This window comes from Mobula birostris, unplaced genomic scaffold, assembly GCF_030028105.1.
Source record: "Mobula birostris isolate sMobBir1 unplaced genomic scaffold, sMobBir1.hap1 scaffold_319, whole genome shotgun sequence".
NCBI lineage: Eukaryota > Metazoa > Chordata > Chondrichthyes > Myliobatiformes > Myliobatidae > Mobula > Mobula birostris.
Genome location: NW_027276252.1, coordinates 536,508 through 563,927, shown reverse-complemented (window position 1 = coordinate 563,927; position 27,420 = coordinate 536,508). Strand labels below are relative to the sequence as shown.

The 27,420-nt window shown below is 45.1% G+C and overlaps 1 protein-coding gene across 3 annotated transcripts in view; it reads right to left on the bottom strand.

Moving 5' to 3' along the window:
* Positions 1–27,420, bottom strand: part of LOC140192950 (kin of IRRE-like protein 1) — a 210,838-nt gene that overhangs the window by 31,838 nt on the left and 151,580 nt on the right. For all 3 annotated transcript variants that reach the window (XM_072250424.1, XM_072250422.1, XM_072250423.1), the window contains 3 exons: positions 24,281–24,381; positions 11,209–11,407; positions 10,373–10,480 (listed from right to left, as the gene is read on the bottom strand). In XM_072250424.1, coding sequence (XP_072106525.1) covers positions 10,373–10,480; positions 11,209–11,407; positions 24,281–24,381 — 408 coding nt within the window. The remainder of the gene's footprint in view (positions 1–10,372; positions 10,481–11,208; positions 11,408–24,280; positions 24,382–27,420) is intronic.

Below are 27,420 nucleotides of genomic sequence, written 5' to 3'. Positions count from 1 at the left end.
TGACAATCCTCCACACTATCCACAACACCCTAACCTTTGTGTCATCAGCAAATTTACTAACCCATCCCTCCACTTTCTCATCCAGGTCATTTATAAAAATCATGAAGAGAAGAGGTCCCAGAACAGATCCCTGAGGCACACCACTGGTCACCAACCTCCATGCAGAATATGACCTGTCTACAATCACTCTTTGCCCTCTGTGGGCAAGCCAATTCTGGTTCCGCAAGCAAGGTCCCCTTGGATCCCATGCCTCCTTACTTTCTCAATAAGCCTTACATGGGGTACCTTGTCAAATGTCTTGCTGAAATCCATATACACTACATCTACTGCTTTACCTTCATCAATGTGTTTAGTCACATCCTCAAAAAATTCAATCAGGCTAATGAGGCACAACCTGCCTTTCACAAAGCCATGCTGACTATTCCTAATCATATTATACCTCTCCAAATGTTCATAAAACCTGCATCTCAGGATCATCTCCATAAATTTACCAACCACTGAAGTAAGACTCACTGGTCTATAATTTCCTGGGCTATCTCTACTCCCTTTCTTAAATAAGGGAACAACATATGGAACCCTCCAATCCTCCGGAACCTCTCCTGTCCCCATTGATGATGCAAAGATCATTGCCAGAGCCTCAGCAATCTCCTCCCTTACTTCCCACAGTAGCCTGGGGTATGTCTTGTCCAGTCCCGGTGACTTATCCAACTAGATGCTTTCCAAAAGCTCCAGCACCTGCTCTTTCTTAATGTCTATATGCACGAGCTTTTCAGTCCACTACAAGTTATCTCTACAATCGTCTAGGCCCTTTTCCATAGTGAATACTGAAGCAAAGTATTCATTAAGTACCTCCATTATCCCTTCCAGTTCCATAAACACTTTTCCACAGTCATGCCTGATCAGTCCTTTTCCTCTTATCCTCTTGCTCTTCACATACTTGTAGAATGCCTTCAGATGTTCCTTAATCCTGCTCACCAAGGCCTTCTCATGGCCCCTTCTGGCTCTCCTAATTTCATTCTTAAGCTCCTTCCTGCTAGCCTTATAATTTTCTCTATCATTACCTAGTTTTTTGAAACTTTCGTAAGCTTTTCTCTTCTTGACTAGATTTTCAACAGCCTTTGTACACCATAATTCCTGTACCCTACCATCATTTCCCTGTTTCATTGGAACGTACCTATGCAGAATACTATGCAAATATCCCCTGAATATTTGCCACATTTCTGCAGTATATTTCCCTGAGAACATCTGTTCCCAATTTATGCTTCCAAGTTCCTGCCTGATAGCCTCATATTTCCCCTTACTCCAATTAAACATTTTCCTAACTTGTCTGTTCCTATCCCTCTCCAATGCTATGGTAAAGCAGACAGAATTGTGATCACTACTTCCAAAATGACCAGGTTCATTTTCCAATACCAGATCAAGTACAGCCTCTCTTTATGCTTATCTACATATTGTGTCAGGAAACCTTCCTGAACACATCTACAAACTCCACCCTATCTAAACACCTCGCTCTAGGGAGATGCCAATCAATATTAGGGAAATTAAAATCTCCCAACCCTGTTATTATTGCATCTTTCCAGAATCCGTCTCCCTATCTGCTCCTCGATGTCCCTGTTACTATTGGATGGTCTATAAAAAATCACCCAGTAGAGTTATTGACCCCTTGCTGTTCCTAACTTCCACCCACAGAGATTCAGTAGACAATCCCTCCATGACTTCCTCCTTTTCTACAGCTGTGACACTATCTCTGATCAACAGTGCCATACCCCACCTCTTTCGCCTCCGTCCTCGTCCTTTCTGAAACATCTAAAGCCTGGCACTCTAAGTAGCCATTCTTGCCCCTGAGCTGTCCAAGTCTCTGTAATGACCACAACATCATAGCTCCAAGTACTGATCCACACTCTAAATTCATTCGCTTTGTTCATGATACTCCTTGCATTAAAATAGACACATCTCAAACCATCAGTCTGAGCGTATCTCTTCTCTATCACTTGCCTATCCTTCCTCTCACACTGTCCACAAGCTTTCTCGATTTGTGAGCCAAACGCCTCTTCCTCCATCTCTTCAGTTTGTTTACCACCCCCCAGCAATTCTCGTTTAAACTCCCCCCAATAGCCTTAGCAAACCTTCCTGCCTGTATATTGGACCCCTCAGATTCAAGTGCAACCCGTCCTTTTTCTACAGGTCACTCATGCCCCAAAAGAAGTCCCAATGATCCAGAAATCTGAATCACTGCCGCCTGCTCCAATCCCTCGGCCACGCATTTATCCTCCATCTCACTCTATTCCTATACTCACTGTCACGTGGCATAGGCAATAATCCCAAGATTAATACCTTTGAGGTCCTGCTTCTCAATTTCCTTCCTAACTCCATGTAGTCTGTTTTCAGGACCTCCTCCCTTTTCCTACCTATGTTGTTGGTACCAATATGTACCACGACCTCTGGCTGTACACCTTCTCACTTCAGGATGTCGTGGACGCGATCAGAAGCATCCCAGACCCTGACAGCTGGGAGGCAAACTACCATCCGTGTTGCTTTCCTGCATCCGCAGAATCGCCTGTCTGACCCCCTAACTAGAAAGTTCCCTATCACTGCTGCCATCCTCTTCCCTTCCCTACCCTACTGAGCCACAGGGCCAGACTCTGCCAAAGGCATGGCCACTGTTGCTTCCCCCAGGTAGCCCGTCCCCCACAACAGTACTCAAGCAGGAGTACTTAATGTCAAGGGGTACAGCCACGGGGGTTCTCTCTAGCCTCTAACTCCTGACCTTCCCTCTCCTGACTGTTATCCACTTATCTGTCTCCCAAGGCCCCAGTGTGACTATCTCCCTATAGCTCATCTCTATCACCTCCTCACCCTCCCTGACCAGACGAAGGTCATTGAGCTGCATGGCCAGTTCCCTAACCCGGTCCCTAAGGAGCTGCAGCGTGAATGCATCTGGCACAGATGTGGCCGTCCAGGAGGCTGGGAGTCTCCCGGACATCCCACAACTGACACATAGTACAGAAGACCAGACTCACAGACATACTTCCCATTCTTATCTTTCACAAGTAACTTACCCCGCCTCGACCCGTTGCCGCCAAAGCGCCATTGAGCCAAAGCCCTCCTACTCTGTCTCCCTCTACTCTAGTGCCTGCTCTATAAAGCTGTCTTCGTTTTAAACTCTTCCCGCCAGTCTAACTCGCTGACGTCCACGCGCCTGCGCAGTCGTTCCTCGATCACCTTCTACGCTATCCTATTACACACTCCCAGAGCACCGGTCAGACAAAGAATGAAGCTCCCTCTACCCTGTCCCACCACACACTCCAAGGGCACGGGTTAGACACACAGTGAAGTCCCTCTGCACTGTCCCATCACACACTCTCAAGGCATGGGTTGGATACAGAGTGAAGCTCCCTCTACACTATCCTGTCACTCACTGCCAGTTCAGATGCAGTGTAAAGCTCACTCACACTTTCCAGTCGCACACTCCTAGAGCATCGGTTAGACACAAAGTTAAGCTCGCTCTACACCGACTCCCACACTGACCTCTCTGGCTGTGATATCCTGCAGTCAACAAAATGGCCAGTGAAAGGGGCAAGATCTACACCCAGTCTCCAGGACACAAAAGTGGTACAGAGTTTGGCACTAGTGCTGCCATCCCTCTCCACCCATTGGCAATTTCTGGTGTGGCTGGCATTGTCCCAGCTGCCCAGACTAGTGAACATAGCTCATACTGTGTTATACAGCAAGCGGCAAGTTACAGCAAGAAACATGTACATTGCATCCTTCTTCCTAGCTCAGGAGGTTAAACAAATTTGGTGTGTTCCATCAAGCCTTAGCAGTTTTGATTGATGCACCATAAAAAGCATTCTGTCTGAATATACAACAGGTGGGTATTGCAGCTACTCTGCATGTGACTGCAAGAAACGGCAGAGAGTTATGGACACAGCTCAGCACATCAAAAGAACCAGCCTCCCCTCTAGGGACTCTGTGCATACCCCTTGCTGCTTCAATAAAATAGTCAGCATAATCAACCACACCACCCACACCAGTCTTCTCCCCTCTGCCATTAGGCAGAAGATACCAAAGCCTGAAAACATATACCATAAAGCACTAGAACATTGCGATCCCATTGTTATCAAACTCTTGAATGGATGTCCTGTACCATAAAATGTACTCTTGACCTCACAGTCTACCTCATCATGTCTTGCACTTTATCATATACCTGCACTGGACATTTTTGGCAGCTCGGTACTGAAATTATTTTACACTTTTCAGGCTCAATGCTCTGTGTAATGATCTGATCAGTATGAACATGAGGCATGACAACCTTTTCACTCTATCTCAGCACATGTGACAACATTAAACCAATACCATATCCAATGAGCTTGGGCTGTGCATGGAGATGATCATACTGGAAGGAGCTGCCCTCACTGCAGCACTGTTATCTCCACCTCCCCAGATGTCCTGCGATTGCATCACTGCCCCCGCCCCGTGCCCAACTTGGGAAAGAGGACCGAGCAATCAAAATGATTCATTCATTCCACTGGGGCAGAGGCTAACCAATCTTTATAGACCACCCAATAGTAACAGGGATATCGAGGAGCAGATAGGGACACAGATTCTGGAAAGGTGTAATAATAACAGGGTTGTCATGGTGGGAGATTTTAATTTCCCAAATATCAATTGGCATGTCTCTGGAGTGAGGTGTTAGATGGGGTGGAGTTAGGTGTGTTCAGAAAGGTTTCTTGACACAATATGTAGACAAGCGTACAAGAGGAGAAGCTGTGTTTGATCTGGTACTGGAAAATGAACCTTGTCAAGTGTCAGATCTCTCAGTGGGAGAGCAATTTGGAGATAGTGATCACAATTCTATCTCTTTTACCGTAGCATTGGAGAGGGATAGGAACAAACAAGTTAGGAAAGCGTTTAATTGGAGTAAGGGGAAATATGAGGCTATCAGGCAGGAACTTGGAAGCATAAATTGGGAACAGATATTCTCAGGGAAATTTACGGAAGAAATGTGGTAAATGTCCACGGGATACTTGTGTGGAGTTCTGCACAGGTACATCCCAATGAGACTGGGAAAGGATGGTAGGGTACAGGAACCGTGGTGTACAAAGACTGTTGTAAATCTAGTCAAGAAGAAAAGAAGAGCTTACGAAAGGTTCAAAAAGCTAGGTAATGATAGAGATCGAAAAGATTATAAGGCTAGCAGGAAGGAGCTCAAGAAATAAATTAGAAGAGTCAGAAAGGGCCATGAGAAGGCCTTGGCGGACAGGATTAAGGAAATCCCCAAGGCATTCTAAAGTATGTTAACAGCAAGAGGATAAGACATGCGAGAATAGGGCCAATCAAATGTGACAGTGGAAAAGTGTATGGAACCAGAGGAAACAGCAGAAGTACTTAATGAGTACTTTGCTTCAGTATTCACTACGGAAAAGGATCTTGGCGATTGTAGGGATGATTTACAGTGGACTGAAAAGCTTGAGCATGTAGATATTAAGAAAGAGGATGTGCTGGAGCTTTTGGAAAGCATCTAGTTGGATAAGACAGTGGGACCAGACGAGATGTACCCCAGGCAAGGGAGGTGGTGGAGGTGAGGGAGGAGATAGCTGAGCCTCTGGCGATGATCTTTGCAACATCAATGGGGACAGGAGAGGTTCCGGAGGATTGGAGGGTTGCGGATGTAGTTCCATTATTCAAGAAAGGGAGTAGAGATTGGCCAGGAAATTATAGACTAGTGAATCTTACTTCAGTGGTTGGTAAGTTGATGGAGAAGATCCTGAGAGGCAGGATTTATGAACATTTGGAGAGGCATAATATGATTAGGAATAGTCAGCATGGCTTTGTGAAAGGCACGTCATGCCTTATCAAGTCAAGTCAAGTCAAGTCACTTTTTATTGTCATTTCGACCATAACTGCTGGTACAGTACACAGTAAAAACAAAACGTTTTTCAGGACCATGGTGCTACATGAAACAATACAAAAACTACACTGAACTACGTAAAAGAACACAAAAACTATACTAGACTACAAACCTACCCAGGACTGCATAAAATGCACAAAACAGTGCAAGCATTACAATAAATAATAAACAAGACAATAGGCACAGTAGAGGGCAGTAGGTTGGTGTCAGTCCACACTCTGGGTATTGAGGAATCTGATGGCTTGGGGGAAGAAACTGTTACATAGTCTGGTCGTGAGAGCCCGAATGCTTCAATGCCTTTTTCCAGATGGCAAGAGGGAGAAGAGTTTGTATGAGGGGTATGTAGGGTCCTTCATAATGCTGTTTGCTTTGCGGATGCAGCGTACGGTGTAAATGTCTGTAAGGCGGGAAGAGAGACCCTGATGATCTTCTCAGCTGTCCTCACTAACCGCTGCAGTGTCTTGCGATCCGAGATGGTGCAATTTCCGAACCAGGCAGTGGTGCAACTGCTCAGGATGCTCTCAATACAACCTCTGTAGAATGTGATGATGATGTGGGATGGGAGATGGACTTTTCTCAGCCTTCGCAGAAAGTAGAGACGCTGCTGGGCTTTCTTTGCTATGGAGCTGGTGTTGAGGGACCAGGTGAGATTCTCCGCCAGGTGAACACCAAGAAATTTGGTGCTGTTAACGATCCCTACGGAGGAGTCGTCGATGTTCAGCGGAGAGTGGTCAACCCATGTCCTCCTGAAGTCAACAACAATCTCTTTTGGTTTGTTCACATTTAGAGACAGGTTGTTGGTTCTGCACCAGTCCGTTAGCCGCAGCACCTCCTTTCTGTATGCTGACTCATCATTCTTGCTGGTGAGACCGACTAAGGTCGTGTCATCGGCGAATTTGATGATGTGGTTCAAGCTGTGTGTTGCAGCACAGTCGTGGGTCACACTTATGAGCCTGATTGAATTTATTGAGGATCTGACGAAAGACATTGATGAAGGTAGGGCAGCAGATGTAGTGTTTATGGATTTGATAAGGTACCCCATGCAAGGCTTAATGATTAAGTAAGGAGGCATGGGATTCAAGGGGAAATACTTTGTGGATCCAGAACTGGCTTGCCCACAGAAGGCAAAGTGTGGTTGTAGATGGGTCATATTCTGCATGGAGGTTGGTGACCAGTGGTGTGCCTCAGGGATCTGTTCTGGGACCCCTACTCTTCGTGATTTTTATAAATGACCTGAATGAAGACATGGAGAGATGGTTAGTAAATTTGCTGATGACACAAAGGTTGGCTGGCTTGTGGATAGTGTGGAGGGCCATTGATAAGATGCAAAAATTGGCTGAGAAGTGGCAGATGGAATTCAACCCAGATACAGGTGTCCCTTGCTTTTCGAACGTTCGCTTTACGAAACCTCACTGTTACGAAAGACCTACATTAGTACTCTGTTTTCACTTTCAGAAGGTGTTTTCACTGTTACGAAAAAAAATCAGCGCGCGATAAAAGGCAGCGCGTGCCCTGAACAGCTGCTCTCCCCGGATTCAGAACTGCATTCTCGCCGGCATTGCTTAAACACATGCCTGTGAGCAGTCGTTTGCAATATGAGTTCTATGGCATCGGAAAAGCCTAAAAGAGCTCGTAAGGGTGTTACACTTAGCGTAAAACTAGACATAATTAAGCGTTTCGATCATGGTGAACGAAGTAAGGACAAAGTGAGTTTGGCTTGTGGAAGTTGACGAACATGATGTTGAAAAGGTTTTAGCATCCCATGACCAAGATCTGATAGATGAAGAGCTGATGCAATTGGAAGAGGAAAGGATAACAATCGAAACCAAATGGGTAGCGAACTGAACGTGAAGCAACTGCGTGAGATTTTTGCTGCGATGATAAAGTACGACTTTAATTTTGAAAGGGTACGTAGGTTTAGGGGATACTTGCAAGATGGTTTGAGTCCTTACAAAGAACTGTGTGATGGAAAAATGCACGAGGCTCAGCAGTCGAGCAAGCCTTCCACATCAGCCATAGCAGATGACGAACCGCGACCTTCGACATCGAGGTGGGCAGTCATAGGAAAAGATGAGCTGCCTGCCCTAATGGAAACAGACGATGACGAGATGACACCCCAGTGTCCCACCACCCCAACACCCAGGCCATGGACAGATACCGATTCGCAGAAAATGCAGCGGTAGCCAGGAGGCACACAGAACATCTTTAAGAAAAAAGCCGAAATAAACATGCTAATTAATAAGGTGCCGCCCGACACGTAATTGTCGGCCCAGATCAGAGACGACACAATCAGAAATCGGCACTGATCTGGGCCGACAATTACGTGTTGGGCGGCACCTAATTAATTAGCATGTTTGTTTTGGCTTTTTTCTTAAAGATGTGCTGTGTGCCTCCCGGCTACCACTGCACCCCTGCATGCTTCGCGGATCAGTATCGGTTGGTGGCCCAGAGGGTGGGGGCCACTGCACCACCCAGACCTCCGACAACTCAGCCTAACACACCATCATCAGTGTGCTCGGCATTGTCCCGATTCCGGTAAGTGATACTACACTGTACATACATTATTTCTACTTTACACAGGCTGTGTATTTTTATGTATTATTTGATATGATTTGGCAGCTTCATAGCTTAAAGGTTACTGGAGAGCGCTTGCGCCGTGTTTTTGCCGACAGCACTTGTGTGAGATTTTCGCTACGGAGAACAGTACAGTAATGATTGTGGAAAAGTATTTCTACTTTATATAGGCTGTGTATTTATCATATCGTTCCTGCTTTTACTATATGTTACTGTTATTTTAGGTTTTATGTGTTATTTGGCATGATTTGGTAGGTTATTTTTGGGTCTGTGAACGCTCACAAAATTTTCCGATGTAAATAAACGGTAATTGCTTCTTCGCTTTACAACATTCCGGCTTACGAACCGTTTCATAGGAACGCTCTACCTTCGGATGGTGGGGGAAACCTGTAAGTGTGAGGTGATTCATTTTGGTCGGTCAAATATGATGACAGAATATAGTATTAATGGTAAGACTCTTGGCAGTGTGGAGGATCAGAGGGATCTTGGGGTCCAGGTCCATAGGGCGCTCAAGGCTGCTGTGCAGTTTGACTCTGTGGCTAAGAAAGCATGTGGTGCATTGGCCTTCATCAAGCGTGGGATTGAGTTTAGGAGCCAAGACGTAATGTTGCAGCTATAAAGGACCCTGGTCAGACCCCACTTGGAGTACTGTGCTCAGTTCTGGTCGTCTCACTACAGGAAGGATGTGGAAACCATAGAAAGGGTGCAGGGGAGATTTATAAAGATGTTACCTGGATTGGGGAGCATGCCTTATGAGAATAGGTTGAGTGAACTCGGCCTTTTTTCCTTGAAGCGACGGAGGATGATAGAGGTGTATAAGATGATGAGAGGCATTCATCGTGTGGATAGTCAGAGGCTTTTTCCCAGGGCTGAAATGGCTAGCATGAGAGGGCACAGCTTGGGAGTAGATACAGAGGAGATGTCAGGGATAAGTTTTTTTACGCAGAGAGTGGTGAGTGCATGGAATGGGCTGCTGGCGACGGTGGTGGAAGCGGATACGATAGGGTCTTTTAAGAGACTCTTGGATAGGTACATGGAGCTCAGAAAAATAGTAGGCTATGGGTAACCCTAGATAATTTCTCAGATAAGGACATATTTGGCACAGCTTTGTGGGCAACAGGGCCCATATTGTGCTGTAGGTTTTCTGTGTTCCTAACTGGTTGCCTCATGTGGTTGGTCACTTTGGTCCTGCCTGCTGTCTTTGTCACCAGGATCCAGAGGATGTTGAATCTCTGCTCCAGTCCTGAGTCTCCTGATCGATGAGGGCAGTCAGTGGCTTATGTGCGTCTGTACCCAGCTGGTGGCTCTCCACCCCAGGATCCTGCAAAGATCCCTACATACTGAGTTCCCTCCAAGGTGGCATGCTGGCAAAAGATTTTTTTCTGCCATGGGCATTGGTTTCAGGAAGACGTGAGGTTTCCTGTGGTGAGCATCAGTCATGCTGCTCCATGGGAGAGGCCCACCTAATATGTCCATTCCAGTCACAGTGTGCATCTGCCATTTGAGACTGCCACTGTATGTGAGAACAGCTGGTCTCAGTCTTGAGGCAGTGGTTGTTGAGGTGCCTGTCCCAACTGCCCTAATTCCAGGGTTACGTCCATGCCCATGTGCCTCGGAGAAGGAACCTGCAGCATCCAGGTTACAACTGGGGATGTCTAGGCCTGTGGGAGCCCTGGATAGGGTTGATTTGGTTGTAGTTTGAAGCTGTTGACTGTGAATAGTGTGAATTATGGAATACTGTAATATTGTAATGGTATGACTACAATCACTGAGATAATTGCCCTTGGAAAAGGGGAAAAAGGGATGGGAGAGAGCATGAAGCTCCCCCTACAATCCATTCATACATAGAGTGCGGGATGGAGAGAGGAGGGGACCAGTAACACTCACTCCGCTTGCGTCTCCTGTAGAAGATGATGGCGAGGCTGCTGAGGAGGAGGGTGAGCAGAATCCCAAGCCCGGCCGTGATGCCGATGATGATTCCAATGGGAAGTACATCTGAAAGGCAGAGAGAGGAGTTGGAAAGTCAGCGACCACATACTGGACACCAAAGTCCCCACGAACCTCAGGTGTCCCAATCAGAGTGGGGGGTCTACCCATCAGGGACCAGAGAGCAGGCTGATCGCGGCACAGGAAGGCAGTGGGTCAGCCCTTCCACCTGCTGGGCATACGGCAGGGTGCAGAGCGCGGATAAGGCATGGGGTCGGGAGGTGGGCTGAGTACAGGGGTGGGGCAGGATGGGGAGTGGATGGCAATGGACTAATGCCAGTTGGGAATAGACCGCCATCAACACAAACCCACTGGCTCACTCAATCTGTATCAGACCCACTAAACCCCCACTGAAGTAATTTTTCCCTCCTCTTTTTCCTGCTCCCTTCCTCAAACCCAAGTCCCATAGACAATGAGAACAGCTAGTGGGGATTGATGCAGCACAATATGTGTGCGGGCTTGATCACTGGATGGCATAGGGAAGTGGGGCAGGAGTACGGAGAGCGATCAGAGGATCATTCCCACATCTCACATGCAGTGCATGAGGGTGGGTGATAGTGAGGGACAAGGCAAGGGGGAGAGGGGAAAGAGTGGAGGGGAGGGATGACAAGGGGATAGAAAGAGGGAGGGTAGAGGTGGGGTGGGAGGGGGAGGGTGGAGAGGGAGGTTGGGAGGAGAAAGAGAGGGAAGAAGAAGGCGTAGGAGGTAGGGTTTGGCACAGAGGCTGTATCTCTCACCTTGCTTGTGCAGTTGGATGAGGGCTGTGCTTGGTCCGAAGCTATTCCAGGCTGTGCAGTTGTAGTCTGCCTCAAAGTCGGACTGGGCAACATTACTGATGAGTAATGTGGACCGTACTCCTGAGCCTGTGCCCACCGTCTCCACTGAATACCGCTCATATGTCCCTGATTCCAGTACCATTTCCTTCCATGTCCATGCCTGTGGACCAACAGCACATTAACACACATTTCCCAAGGCACTGAGACACCATGGGTTAACCCACCCAGACCATGCTAGCCACTCGGCCACGTAAAAAAAAAATGTCGAGTCAGGAACGTTCATATCATGACCCGGTTAATCGGAAAGGAGACCAATCCTGACACCATGTGCCAGACAAGAATGGCTGACTGTCTGGTGCGATACGCAAAAAAAAATCACTCCAGAGAAAACAATCCAAATTTGCCCAATCAATCCTGATAGTAGATGCCCTCTAATGCAGCCAGCACACTGGTACAGCTCTTCTGCACCCCCTGCAAAGCCTTCATATCCTTCCTTTAATGGGGAGACCAGAATTGAATGCAATATTCCAGATGCAACTTAGCTAGAGCTTTATAAAGCTGTAACATAAGTTTCTGTGTCTTGAAGTCAATTCATTATCAAATAAAGGCAAGCATACCACATGCCTGCTTACCACCCTTAAACTTATGCAGATAACTTAGGAAGCTGTGGACTGGACTCCAAGATCCCTCTGTACATAAACACATTTAGGGCCCTGCCATTAACATATCATGTCACTTTACGTTTGATATCCCAAAGTACACCTCACACATGCCTGGATTAAACTCCATCTGCCATTTTTCCACCCATAACAGATGATAAGACCATCAGGTATAGGAGCAGGACTGGGCCATTTGTCCCATCATGTCTGTCCAACCATTTCATCATGGCTGATCCCATTTTCCTCTCAGCCCTAATCTCCTGCCTTGTACCCATATCCCTTCAAGAATCTATCAACCTCTGCCTTAAATATACATAAAGACCTGGCCTCTGCAGCTCCTGTGGCAAAGAATTCCACAGATTCACAATGCTCTGGCTAAGGAAATTCCTCCTTATTTCCATTCTAAAAGAACACCAACCTATTCTGAAGCAATGTCCTCTAGTCCTGGATGCTTGCACCATAGGAAACATCCCCTCCACATCCACTCTATCAGGCCTTTCACCATTCAACAGATTTCAATGAGGTCACCCCTCATTCTTTTCAATTCCTGTGAATGCAGGCCCAAAGCATCAGACACTCTTCAAATGCCAAACCATTCAATCCTGGTATCATTTTCGTGAACCTCCTTTGAGCCCTCCTTTCTAAGATAACAGACCCAAACCTGCTCACAATACTCCAAGTGAGGCCTGACCATTGCTTTATAAAGTTTCAACATTACATCCATGCTTTTATATTCTAGTCCTCTCAAAATGAATGCTAACATTGCATTTGCCTTCCTTACCACCGACTCATCCTGTAAATTAGGGAATCCTGAACAAGGACTCCCAAGTCCTTTGCACCTCAGTTTTTTGCATTTTTTCTCCATTTAGAAAATAATCAACCCTTTCATTTCTTCCATCAAAGTGCATGACCATACACTTCCTGATACTGTATTCCATCTGCCATTTCTTTGCCTATTCTCCTAAAATGTCTAGGTCTTCTGTAGCCTCCTTACTTCTTCAAAACTACCTTTCCCTCCACCTATCTTCATAAACTTTGCAAAAAAGCCATCAATTCCATCATCCAAATGATTGCCATATAACACAAAAAGAATCACAGACCCCCATGAAACACCTCTACTCACTGCCAGCTAACCACAAAAAGCTCCCTTTATTCCCACTCTTTGCCTCCTGCCAATCAGCCACTATTTTATCCACGCTAGAGTCTTTCCTGTAATACCATCGGCTTGTAGCTTGTATCAATATCTGCATCTAAATCCCACTATATCCTTTGGCAGTCTTTAATGCTGTTCACAACACCGCAAATTTTTGAATCATCTGTGAACTTACTGACCCACCCTTCTACATTTTCATCCAGGTCATTTAGACACATATATCACAGACAGTAGAGGCCGCAGAGCAGATGTGCTGGAGCAGTCTGTACAAGAACCGCCTCAACCTATTACAGAAAGGCCCAGTGGGCATCCCCGCAAGATGGTTCACGTTATGTGGGACCGTCTCCTGCAAGGTATCTCCGGCTGACCAGGTGTTGGTACAGTTGGGACCCTTCCACAATCTCCAGCCTCCTCAACACCCACCAGTCCCTTCACTGCCACAGCACCATCCCCCACAGGCGCAGGAATACCCATGACTGAGTAAGATTAAATCCCATTCCCGCAGCACCTCTCAATAAAACCAGGGCAGTTCCTGCAAGGTGGTGCGGCTGATGCTAGGTGCAGAAAGCCTCATGTCCGGTAGGTAGTGTCCCTGGAGAAGAAAGTCCGTGGGCAGCACACACCATCTCGAAGAGTGGTCAGTATACAGGTATCTCTGCATAGTCCTGAGGCAGAGAGCTGCCAGGTGGGCATGTATGCACACCAATGGCTGATCATCCTCTGCAATCAGAATACTCTGGACCACAGTAGAGACCCAATGCCTCTCACTGTTCCCAAATCAATTCTGAATCCAAATGGCCAGGTCACCAAAGATTCTATCCATTTTAATCGTTTGCATGAACTTCCCATGAAGAACATGTCAAACATATTACTAAAATCCATGTAAACAACATCCACAGTGCTACCTGCATCAATCACTTTCCTCACCTCCTTGAAAGTAAGACATGATCTGCCCCCCACAAAGCCTTGCTAACTGTCCCTAATTGGTCATGAGTTTCCAAATGCTCATAAATCCTATCTTTAAAATTTCCCTCTAATAGCTTCCCTATCATAAATATAAGACTCATTAATCTACAGTTTCCAGAATTATCCCTACTTCCCTTCTTAAACAATGTAACAACATTAGCTACTCACAAATCCTCTGAGGCTTCAGGTGGCTAGAAAGGACACAAAAAACTTGGTCATAGGCCCAACAATTTCATCTCTTCCCTCTCCCAATAGCCTGTAGTACATCCCTTTCAGCTTTTCCACCTTAATGTTCTTTAAGAGACACAACATAATATCCTTCTTTATTTCTAAATGCCCTAACATATTAGTATGGTCCACACTGATCTCCGCTTTTCATCTCTTTGGGAAGTACTACCACAAAGTATTCATTTATAACCTTATCCACATCCTCAGTCTCAATGCACATGCTCCCATTTTTATCCTTGAATGCTCCAACCCACTTCCTAATTATCCTCTTGCTCTAGACGTAAAAATAAAATGTCTTGGAGAATTTTCTTTAGTTCTACTTGCCAAGGACTTTTTATGGCCCCTCCTGGCTTTCTTAATTCTCCCTTGAGTTCTTTTTTAGCTTTGTTAAAATCCTCAAGCACTCTGTTTGCTTTTAGCTTCTTAATCCTTACATATACCTCCTTTATCTTCTTGACTAAATTCACCACCTCTCTTGACATCCAAAGTTGCCTTACCTTGCCATCCTTATTCTTCCTTCTAACTGTAACATATTTGTCCTATACATTGAGCAGTGGTCTTTTTTTTCACAAAACTACGAAAGTTTATTTACAAGACAGTGAACAAATTCAAATTAAAATATGATTCCTACTGTGGACAAAACAGTCAATTCTCTGAGGAGTCCACCATTCCCAGAAATCTCCACTATACCCATCGTGCATTTGGTCTTTGACACCCTCCACATATCAACTTTGGAGTTGCCCAAAAACAGCTGTTCCTAATTAACTCGCCCAAGAGGGTGCTGACAAGCACTGTTGTAGATTGTCCTGCTCCAATCTAATGCTCCCCATCAAGACCCATCTTATCCTTTATCTATTACCATCTTAAAATTTAAGAAGTTGTCCCTTAACAGTTGTCCCACTGAAAAGTTAGTCACCTGGCCAGGTTCATTAGTAAACATCAGGTTCAAGATGACCCTTGCTCACATTGGACTAAGAAACTTTCCTGGGTCCACCTGACAAATTCTGTCCTGTATAAACTTCTTGCACTAAATAAATCCTAGTCAATATTGGGATGATTGAAGTCACTCAACACAACAAGCCTGAAGTTTTTACACCAATCTCTAATTTATCTCTTCCAATGTCCCATTGCCTTTGGAGGATCTGTAATATAAAGCCAGGGTGATGGCCCCTTTCTTATTTTTGAGTTCTACAATACAGAATCAGTATATTAACCCTCTATTATGTCTTCTTTGAGTGCAGCTGTAATATTATAGAAACAGAGAAAACCTACACCACAATACAAGCTCGTCGGCCCATAAAGCCGTGCCGAACATGGCCTTACCTTAGAAATTAACTAGGGTTACCCACAGCCCTCTATTTTTCTGAGCTCCATGTACCTGTCCAGGAGCCTCCTAAAAGACCCTATCATATCCACCTCCACCACCGTCGCTGGCAGCCCAATCCACGCGCTCACCACTCTCTGTGTAAAAAACTTATTCGTCTGTACCTACTTCTAAGCACCTTAAAACTGTGCCCTCTCATGCTAGCTATTCCAGTCCTGGGAAAAAGCCTCTGACTATCCACATAATCAATTCCTCACATCACCTTATACACCTCTATCAGGTCACCTATTAACCTCCGTGGCTCCAAGGAAAAAAGGCCGAGCTCACTCAACCTATTCTCATAAGGCATACTCCCCAATCCAGGCAACATCCTTGTAAATATCCTCTGCACCCTTTCTATGGTTTCCACATCTTTCCTGTAGTGAGGCGACCAGAACTGAGCACAGTACTCCAAGTAGGGTCTGACCAGGGTCCGATATAACTGCAACATTACCTCTTGGCCCCTAAACTCAATCCCACGATTGAAGAATGCCAATGCACCATATGTTTCCTTAACCACAGAGTCAACCTGCACAGCAGCCTTCAGTGTCCTATGGACTCGGACCCCTAGATCCCTCTGATCCTCCACACTGCCAAGAGTCTTACCATTAATACTATATTCTGCCATCATATTTGACCTACCAAAATGAACAACCTCACACTTATCTGGCTTGAACTCCATCTGCCACTTCTCAGCCCAGTTTTGCATCCTATCAATGTCCTGCTGTAATCTCTGACAGCCCTCCACACTATCCACAACACCCCCAACCTTTGTGTCATCAGCAAATTTACTAACCCATCCCTCCACTTCCTCATCCAGCTCATTTATAAAAATCACAAAGAGCAGGGGTCCCTGAACAGATCCCTGAGGCACACCACTGGTGACCGACCTCCATGCAGAATATGACCTGTCTACAACCACTCTTTGCCTTCTGTGGGCAAGCCAGCTCTGGATCCACAAAGCAATTTCCCCTTGGATCCCATGCCTCCTTACTTTCTCAATAAGTCTTGCATGGGGTACCTTGTCAAATGCCTTGCTGAAATCCATATACACTACATCTACTGCTCTACCTTCATCAATGTGTTAGTTACATCCTCAAATAATTAAATCAGGCTCCTAAGGCACGACCTGCCTTTGACAAAGCCATGCTGACTATTCCTAATCATATTATGCCTCTCCAAATGATCATAAATCCTGCCTCTCAGGATCTTCTCCATCAATTTACCAACCACTGAAGTAAGACTCACTGGTCTATAATTTCCTGGGCTATCTCTATTCCCTTTCTTGAATAATGGAACAACATCTGCAACTCTCTAATCCTCCAGAACCTCTCCTGTCCCCATTGATGATGCAAAGATCATCGCCGAGGCTCAGTAATCTCCTCCCTCACCTCCCACAGTAGTCTGGGGTACATCTCGTCCAGTCCTGCTGACTAATCCAACTTGATGCTTTCCAAAAGCTTCAGCACATCCTCTTTCTTAATATCTACATGCTCAAGCTTTTCAGTCCGCTGTAAGTCATCCTACAATCACTAAGATCCTTTTCTGCAGTGAATACTGAAGCAAAGTACTCATTAAGTACGCCTGCTGTCTCCTCTGGTTCTATACACACCTTTCCACTGTCACATTTGATGGGTCTTATTCTCTCACACCTTATCCTCTTGCTCTTCACATAATTGTAGAATACCTGGGGGTTTTCCTAAATCCTGTCCGCCAAGGCCTTCTCATGGCCCCTTCTGGCTCTCCTAATTTCTTTCTTAAGCTCCCTCCTGCTAGCATTATAATCTTCTACATTTCTATCATTACCTGTTCAACTCATCTGCCATTTCCTTGTTCCCCATAATAAATTCACCCGCTTCTGTCTTCAAGGGCCCAATTTTGGTCTTAACTATTTTTTTCCTTTTCACATACCTAAAGAAGCTTTTACTATCCTCCTTTATATTCTTGGCCAGTTTACCTTCGTACCTCATTTTTTCTCCGCGTATTGCCTTTTTAGTTATCTTCCGTTGCTCTTTAAAGGTTTCCCAATCCTCCGGCTTCCCACTCATCTTTGCTATGTTATACTTCTTCTCTTTTATTTGTATGCTGTCCATTACTTCCCTTGTCAGCCATGGCCTCCCCTTACTCCCCTTAGGATCTTTCTTCCTCTTCGGAATGAACTGATCCTGCACCTTCCGCATTATTCCCAGAAACACTTGCCATTGCTGTTCCACTGTCATCCCTGCTAGGGTATTGTTCCATTGAACTTTGGCCAGCTTCTCCCTCATAGCACCATAGTTCCCTTTGTTCAACTGTAATACTGACACTTCCGAGTTTCCCTTCTCCCTCTCAAATTGCAGATTAAAACTTATCATATTATGGTCACTACCTCCTAATGGCTCCTTTATCTCGAGGTCCCTGATCAAATCCGGTTCATTGCACAACACTAAATCTAGAATTGCGTTCTCTCTGGTAGGCTCCAGTACAAGCTGTTCTAAGAATCCATCTCGGAGGGACTCCACAAAACATAGAAACATATAAAATAGGTGCAGGGGTAGGCCATTTGGCCCCTCGAGCCTGCACCACCATTCAGTATGATCATGGCTGATCATCCAACTCAGAACCCTGTACCAGCCTTCTCCCCATACCCCCTGATCCCTTTACCCACAAGGGCCATATCTAACTCACTCTTAAATATAGCCAATGAACTGGCCTCAACTGTTTCCTGTGGCAGAGAATTCCACAGATTCACCACTCTCTGTGTGAAGAAGTTTTTCCTAATCTCGGTCCTAAAAGGCTTCCCCTTCATCCTCAAACTGTGACCCCTCGTTCTGGACTTCCCCAACATCGGGAACAATCTTCCTGCATCTAGCCTGTCCAATCCCTTTAGCATTTTATATGTTTCAATAAGATCCCCCCTCAATCTTCTAAATTCCAACGAGTATAAGCCTAGTCGATCCAGTCTTTCATCATACGAAAGTCCTGCCATCCCAGGAATCAATCTGCTGAACCTCCTTTGTACTCCCTCTATGGCAAGGATGTCTTTCCTCAGATTAGGGGACCAAAACTGCACACAATACTCCAGGTGTGGTCTCACCAAGGCCTTGTACAACTGCAGTAGTACCTCCCTGCTCCTGTACTCGAATCCTCTTGCTATGAATGCCAGCATACCATTCGCCTTTTTCACGGCCTGCTGTACCTGCATGCCCACTTTCAATGACTGGTGTATAATGACACCCAGGTCTCGTTGCATCTCCCCTTTTCCTAATCGGCCACCATTCAGATAATAATCTGTTTTCCTGTTTTTGCCACCAAAGTGGATAACCTCACATTTATCCACATTAAATTGCATCTGCCATGAATTTGCCTACTCACCTAACCTATTCAAGTCACCCTGCATCCTCTTAGCATCCTCCTCACAGCTAACACTGCCGCCCAACTTCGTGTCATCCGCAAACTTGGAGATGCTGCATTTAATTCCCTCATCCTAGTCATTAATATATATTGTAAACAACTGGGGTCCCAGCACTGAGCCTTGCGGTACCCCACTAGTCACTGCCTGCCATTCTGAAAAGGTCCCGTTTATTCCCACTCTTTGCTTCCTGTCTGCCAACCAATTCTCTATCCACATCAATACCTTACCCCCAATACCGTGTGCTTTAAGTTTGCACACTAATCTCCTGTGTGGAACCTTGTCAAAAACCTTTTGAAAATCCAAATATACCACATCCACTGGTTCTCCCCTATCCACTCTACTAGTTACATCCTCAAAAAATTCTATGAGATTCGTCAGACATGATTTTCCTTTCACAAATCCATGCTGACTTTGTCCAGTGATTTCACCGCTTTCCAAATGTGCTATTATCATATCTTTGATAACTGACTCTAGCATTTTCCCCACCACCGATATCAGGCTAACCAGTCTATAATTCCCCGGTTTCTCTCTCCCTCCTTTTTTAAAAAGTGGGGTTACATTAGCCACCCTCCAATCCTCAGGAACTAGTCCAGAATCTAAAGAGTTTTGAAAAATTATCACTAATGCATCCACTATTTCTTGGGCTACTTCCTTAAGCACTCCGGGATGCAGACCATCTGGCCCTGGGGATTTATCTACCTTTAATCCCTTCAATTTACCTAACACCACTTCCCTACTAATATGTATTTCCCTCAGTTCCTCCATTTCACTGGAACTTCTGTCCCCTACTATTTCCGGAAGATTATTTATGTCCTCCTTAGTGAAGACAGAAACAAAGTAGTTATTCAATTGGTCTGCCATGTCCTTGTTCCCCATAATCAATTCACCTGTTTCTGTCTGTAGGGGACCTACATTTGTCTTCACCAATCTTTTTCTTTTCAGTAAGTTTTTATGTGCCCTGCCAGTTTTCTCTCATAATCTTTTTTCCCCTTCCTAATTAAGCCCTTTGTCCTCCTCTGCTGGACTCTGAATTTCTCCCAGTCCTCAGGTGAGCCACTTTTTCTGGCTAATTTGTATGCTTCTTCTTTGGAATTGATACTATCCCTAATTTCCCTTGTCAGCCACGGGTGCACTACTTTCCTTGATTTATTCTTTTGCCAAACTGGGATGAACAATTGTTGTAGTTCATCCATGCGATCTTTAAATGCTTGCCATTGCATATCCACCATCAACCCTTTAAGTGTCATTTGCCAGTCTATCTTAGCTAGTTCACGTCTCATACCTTCAAAGTTACCCTTCTTTAAGTTCAGAACCTTTATTTCTGAATTAACTATGTCACTCTCCATCTTAATAAAGAATTCCACCATATTATGGTCACTCTTACCCAAGGGGCCTCTCACGACAAGATTGCTAATTAGCCCTTCCTCATTGCTCAATACCCAGTCTAGAATAGCCTGCTCTCTAGTTGGTTCCTCGACACGTTGGTTCAAAAAACCATCCCGCATACATTCCAAGAAATCCTCTTCCTCAGCACCCTTACCAATTTGGTTCACCCAATCTATATGTAGATTGAAGTCACCCATTATAACTGCTGTTCCTTTATTGCACACATTTCTAATTTCCTGTTTAATACCATCCCCAACCTCACTACTACTGTTAGGTGGCCTGTACACAACTCCCACCAGTGTTTTCTGCCCCTTAGTGTTATGCAGCTCTACCCATATCGATTCCACATCCTCCCGGCTAATGTCCTTCCCTTCTATTGCGTTAATCTCCTCGCTAACCAGCAATGCTACCCCACCTCCTTTTCTTTCATGTCTATCCCTCCTGAATATTGAATATCCCTGAATGTTGAGCTCCCATCCCTGGTCACCCTGGAGCCATGTCTCTGTGATCCCAACTATATCATATTCATTAATAATAATCTGCACTTTTAATTCATCCACCTTGTTACGAATGCTCCTTGCATTGACACACAAAGCCTTCAGGCTCGCTTTTACAACACTCTTAGCCCTTATACAGTTATGTTGAAAAGTGGCCCTTTTTGATTTTTACCTTGGATTTGCCGACCAAACTCCCTTTCTTGGGGTCCAGCACCAACCTGATTCCTCCAGTCTACCCTACCTGCATGTTGAAGTCCCCTATAACAACTGTAGCATTACCTTTGCAACATGCCAATTTTAACTCACACCCTACATCCAGACTACTGTCTGGGGGCCAGTAGACAACTCCCATTAGGGTCTTTCTACCCTTAGAATTTCTCAGTTCTATCCATACTGACTCTACGTCTCCTGATTCTATGTCCTCCCCTCGCAAGGGACTGAGTATCATTCCTCACCAACAGAGCTACCCCACTCCCTCTGCCCATCAGTCTGTCCTTTCGATAGGACGTATACCCTTGAATATTCTTTTCCCAGGCCCTGTCCACTTGAAGCCATGTCTCTGTTATTCCCACAACATCATACTTACCAATTTCCAACTGTGCCTCAAGCCCATCCACTTTATTTCTTATACTCCGTGCATTCATACACAATACTTTTAATCCATTACTCCCCTCACCTCCCATATCAGTTCCTATTTCACTTGGCCATACTGTACGATCCCTTCTTTTGCTTTCCGCTCTGTTGATTCTGCTGTCAGTCTTAACTTTTCTTATTCTCATTTTCCCTTTATCTCCATCCTTATGTTTCCAGTTCGTCCCCTCTCCCCCACTACTTAGTTTAAACACACCCATGTTGCAGAGGCAAACCTGCCTGCCAGAATGCTGGTGCCCCACTTACTAAGGTGCAACCCGTCCCTTCTGTACAATTCATCCTTACCCCGAAACATACCCCAGTGGTCCAAGAATGTAAATCCTTGATTCCTACACCAGTTCCTCAGCCACACATTCAGATCCAAACTTTATCATCTGCAAACTTTGCTTCAAAGCCATTGATTCCATTATCTAAATCTTTAACAAACAATGTGAAAAGCAGTGGTCCCAATACTGACACCTGAAGAACACCACTAGTCACAGGCAGCCAACCAAAAAAGGCCCCCTTTATTCCCACTCACTGCCTCCTGCCTGTCAGCCATTCCTCTATCCATGCCAGTATCTTTCCTGTAATGCCACAGGATTTTATCTTGTTGTGTGACACCTTTTCAAATGTCTTCTGACTTTCACTGCCTCTCCTTTGTCCACCCTGCTTGTTACTGCCTTGAAGAACTCTAACAGATTTGTCAGGCAAGATTTCCCTTTGCAGAAACCATGCTGACTTTGACTTATTTTATCATTAGTCTCTAAGTACCCTGAAACCTCAACCTTAATAATATATGCTAACACTTTCCCAACCACTGAGGTTAGGCTAACTGGCCTGTAATTTCCTTTCTTTTGCTTTCCTCCCTCCTTAAAGAGTGGGGTGATTTTTGCAATTTTCCAGTCCTCCGGCGCCATGTGTTCTTTTCCAATCAGTTCTGGCTAACTCCTCTCTCATCCCTCTGTGATTCCCTTTATTCCACTGCAATACTGATACATCTGACTTTCCAAATTTCAGGGTAAATTCAATGTTATGATCACTTCCTCTAAGTGTTTTTTTTTTGTCTTAACCTCTCAATTCAATTCTGGTTCATTGCACAACACCCAATCTAGAATAGCTGATCCTCTAGTGGGTTCAACCACGAGCTGCTCTAAAAAGCCACCTCGTAGGCTCTCTAGAAAGTATCCCTTCTGTAATCTGGCATCAACCTGATTTTCCCAATCTACCTGCATATTGAAGTTCCCCCATGTCTATTGTAACATTACCCTTTTGCAATGCATTTTCTATCTCCCATTGTAATTTGTAGGCCACATCCTTGCTACTGTTTGGGGGTGGGGGGAGTGGGTCTGTATACAACACCCATCAGGGTCTTTTTACCCTTGCAGTTCCTTAGCTCGATCCACAATGATTCAACATCTTCCGACCCTATCTCTCCTCCTTCTAATGATTTGATTTCACTTTTTTACCAACAGAGCAATGCCTCCCCCTCTGCCTTCCTGCTTATCGTTTTGATACAATGTGTATCCTTGGACAGTAAGCTCCCGGCTATAATCTTTTGGCTGTGATTCTGTGATGCCTACAACATCACAGCCGTCAATCTGCAACTGTGCTGCAAGTTCACCAACCTTATTCTGTATACTGTGCACATTCAGATACCCACCTTCAGTCCTGGATTCACCCTTTTCAATTTTTTCAAACCATGCTCAACTTTTTCATTCCTAATTTTGTCTAGGGTCTTACTAATATCTGCCTCCACAACCTCTCCACTAACTATACTGGCACTCTGGATTCCATACCCTTGCAAGTCTATTTTAAACCCCACTGTGCCATATTAACAAACCTTTCTGCTAGGATATTTGTCCCCTTCTCATTCAAGTGCAAACTGTCCCTTCTGTACAGGTCCCACCTTCCCTGGAAGAGATTCTAATGATCCAGAAACCTTAAGCCCTCCCTCCTACAACTACTCCTTAGCCACATATTAAACCGTATAATCTTCCTAGTTCTGGCCTCACTAGCATGTGGCATGGGTAGCGACCCTGAGATCACAACCCTTGAGGTCCTACCCTTTAACTTAGTACCTATCTCCTTGAAATTCCTATGCAGAACCTAGTCACTCATCCTACCCATGTCTTTGGTACCTACATGGACCATGACTTCTGGCTGTTCACCCTCCCACTTAAGAATACTGAGGACTCGATCCAAAATATCCTGGATCCTGGCACCTGGGAGGAAACATACCATCCGGCAATCTTGTTCTTGCCCACAGAACCTCCTGTCCTTTGCCCTAACTAATGAATCTCCTATCACCACAGCGTGCATATTTTTCCCCCTTCCCTTCTGAGTCACAGAGGTAGACCACTGTGACTTTCCTCTGTAAGGTCATCCACCCCCTGACAGTATCCAAAGTATTAAAAGTCCTGAAATGAATCAGTCCTGCCCCTCCCTCAACTAAATCTCTGTAGTGGCCACAGCATCTTAGTTCCATGTACTGGTCCATGCTCTAAGTTTATCACCCTTACTGATAATACTCTAAGAACAGAAATAAACATATTTCAACACATCCATCCCATGTCTATTGTTTTGCTCCTGTCCATTCTTCCTTATAGACCTACTGGTAATGATATCAACTTTCCTCTCATTCCTTCCACTTTCAGACCTGGTTTTCTGGTTTAGTGCCATCCCCTAGTGCCAAACTAGTTTAAACCCTCCTGATTTGCACCAGCATGACTCATGTGACTTAGCAGTGTGACTTACGATGCGGTCTGGGAGAGGCGTGCTTGCGATATAGCACTCCACTTGGCCATAAGAACCTTCTACTGCGTACTGGACAGGGTCACTTGAGATAATTGGAGGACCTTTGAGAGAAAGAGAGAGGGAGAGAGGTTGGATAGAGACAAAAGACAAAATTCAAGCTCGTTCACCCCTTCCTCTTGGCTAATAAACCACCAGCATTTGCTGCACAACATCCACACACTCCTCACACAAAACCAAGAAAGAGAAGATGACAGGCCATTTCGCCTCCTTCTTGCTGCACCAGTCACTGGCCACAACTGATCTGTTACCTCGGCCCCACTTTCTTCATTAATCCCCCCCCCCATGCCCCCATCCCCTCAATTCCTTCTATATCCAACAATCCAGCAGTGTCTTTCCTGTTTCTTCTCAGTAATGATATCTGTTATCTGTCAAGTAGGATGCCATGCACAATTCTGATTTAATGGAGACAGACGTGAGAGCACAGAGGAACATCTGGTGAAATTTCTGAAATGCCTGTTTCGCTGCCGCCGCTACTGTGTAATCCAAAATCTCCGGAGGGGAACACCCCGATCCTCGGCTTTGCTTGTTGCTTGGCAGCCGGGGCGGAGTCGAAGCGCTCGGCAGAGATGGTGCTCGGTGTTCAGTGTCGGAGGGCTGGTCAGAGGCTCGAAGTTTTCGGATGGACTCAGAGTCGGACTGTGGTGGGGTGCTTCCAGGATGCTGCACTGGCAAGTTTGCGGCGCTGGGAGCTCATGGCAGGGGGAGTTTCTCCCTTCTACCGTCTGTGTGAGATGTTCGGGCTATCGGGACTTTGAGACTTTTTTTTACCGTGCCCATGGTCTGCTCTTATCAAATTACGGTATTGCTTTGCACTGTTGTAACTATATGTTATAATTATGTGGTTTTTGTCAGTTTTAGTTTTGGTCTGTCTTGTGTTTCTGTGATATCATACTGGAGGAACATTGTATCATTTTTTTAATGCATGCATTTCTAAATGACAATAAACGAGGACTGAGTGTCCTCATAATCTAATCTAATCTAATGGAACCCTCAGGACTTCTGGGAGAGCAAATTCGAAAGAGTATCTCCTCTGGAAAGGCCAATACTTCACTTTGAACTTTGTTTCCTGGTTCTAGCCACATCAGCCAGGAGAAACACTCTCCCCACACCTACCCTGTAAACCCTGTCTGAACATTTCAATAAGATCATGTCTCATTCTTCTAAACTCTGGAGAGGACAGTTGCAGTCAGCTTCATCTCATAGGCAATCCTGCCGTCCGTTTTCCATCCTGGGAATCGATCTAGGAATTACTGCACTCTGTCTGTTACTCATAGATCTTCCATTAGGAGGGGCCCAGGATAATTGGGCAAGGCTCCTCTACTCTTGGAGCCAAACCCTCTCACAATAAAAGTCATCAGACAGTTTCCCCCCTAATGCTGATGTTCCTTCAGAGTAACATCCAGTGTCTCATGTCCCAGGATACTTACCTGTCTCTTAACACCAACACCATTTTGTTTCACACTGCCTGGAATATATTAAAATGGTTGAGCTTGCACATTCCACAAATCCTTGCACCTTCACTGCCCCAATACTCTTGGATTATTCCCAACAGTTAAAAACTGCATGTGTCAGGTCGGAATACTGAAACAAACTAATTAGGAGGGCAAAGAGGGGCCTTGAAATATCATAGACAGATTAGAGAAAGGAAAATCCCAAGGTATGATATAAGTAAGCAGCAAGATGGTAATGGTGGAGTCAGGAAATGTGAGAGAAGACTTCTGATGGGTACTCACCAATGAGAAGGGCATTGTAATCAGCGATTTCATCTGGGACAGTGAAATTCCATTGTATGTCAAGATTTAAAAGGAAGATATATTCAATGTCTCAGAGCCTGATGAGATGTGTCCCAGTCTGACATGTTGCACTTTGGGTAGTCATTACATAGTAAATAGTAGGACTCTGAGGAGCATTGATATATAGAGAGATTTTGAGGTGCAAGTTGATAGCTTCCTGAAAGTAACAACACAGTAGCTGGTAAAGAAGATGTATGTCAAAATGGTCAAGATGGAACCAATGAACAATTCTTCAGGTGACATCTTCCAGATAGTCAATCACTTCAGCTTTTCTATGTATTCTACTTATTCTTTTTATCTTAATTTTGTTTTTGAAACTGTTGGGGCCTGGGACTTATAGGTAAGCTAGTGCTCTGCTGTCCTTGAGAAAACTTCAGGACAGAAAAGCAAGCATGAGCTACCATGAGGAGAAGCTCAGAGAGGAGACAAGGCACCATGATCGACTACATTTCACGCCAATTAAAGCATTAAGGTAGATTGAAATATCCAAGCAAACACGGAGGAGAGCGAAAAGTTCCCAGAGTCACTTTCCTCAGAGAGGCTGCTGGTTTGAGACACAATCACTGGAGAGGCCACTGGTTTGGTCACCGCTGTCAGAGAGATCACTGGTTCATGTCACTTTCCATGGTGAGGCTGCTGGTTCGAGTTGTTGCCTTTGGAGGGGCCACTGGGTCCCAATGCTTCGCAGATGTTATCAAAATTCTGAGATTTGTGGATTGGACTGTAGTTCAAATTCGCCTCTTTCAGTCCTGTTTTTTTCATGTTCTAACCCATTTTTTTCCCGATTAGCGGGCAGGGGCTTTGGGTGATCTGTTAGATTGTGTGCAAAAGAGTGGTTGGGAGTTTTGGGGGTTTGTGAATTTTAGCTTTTTTTTCTTTTCTCTTTTCATGCAGGGGGGGATTGATGGCTTCTTTCATCTATTTATGTGGTCTTCTGTATTCTATGGTTATCAGAGGTATTCTGCATACATACTTTGATAATAAAATAAACCCTCGAACTTCGAACTTTGAATGTTGTATACCTTCAGGATGTGAGGATAAAAGTCAAAGAGTCAAGCTTCAGCTGGATAAAACTCTGGTTAGACCAAATCTGGAGTGTTGCATTCATTTCTGGTTGCCCCATTATAGGAACAATATAGAGGCTCTGGAGAGAGTGCAGAAGATGTTTACCAGATGCTGTCTTGTTTGGGGAGTATTAACAATAGGAAAAACCTGGACAAACAGATTGTTTTCTCTGGAGTGTTGGAGGCCAAGGGGTGACCTGATAGAAGTTTAGGAGTGGTTAGT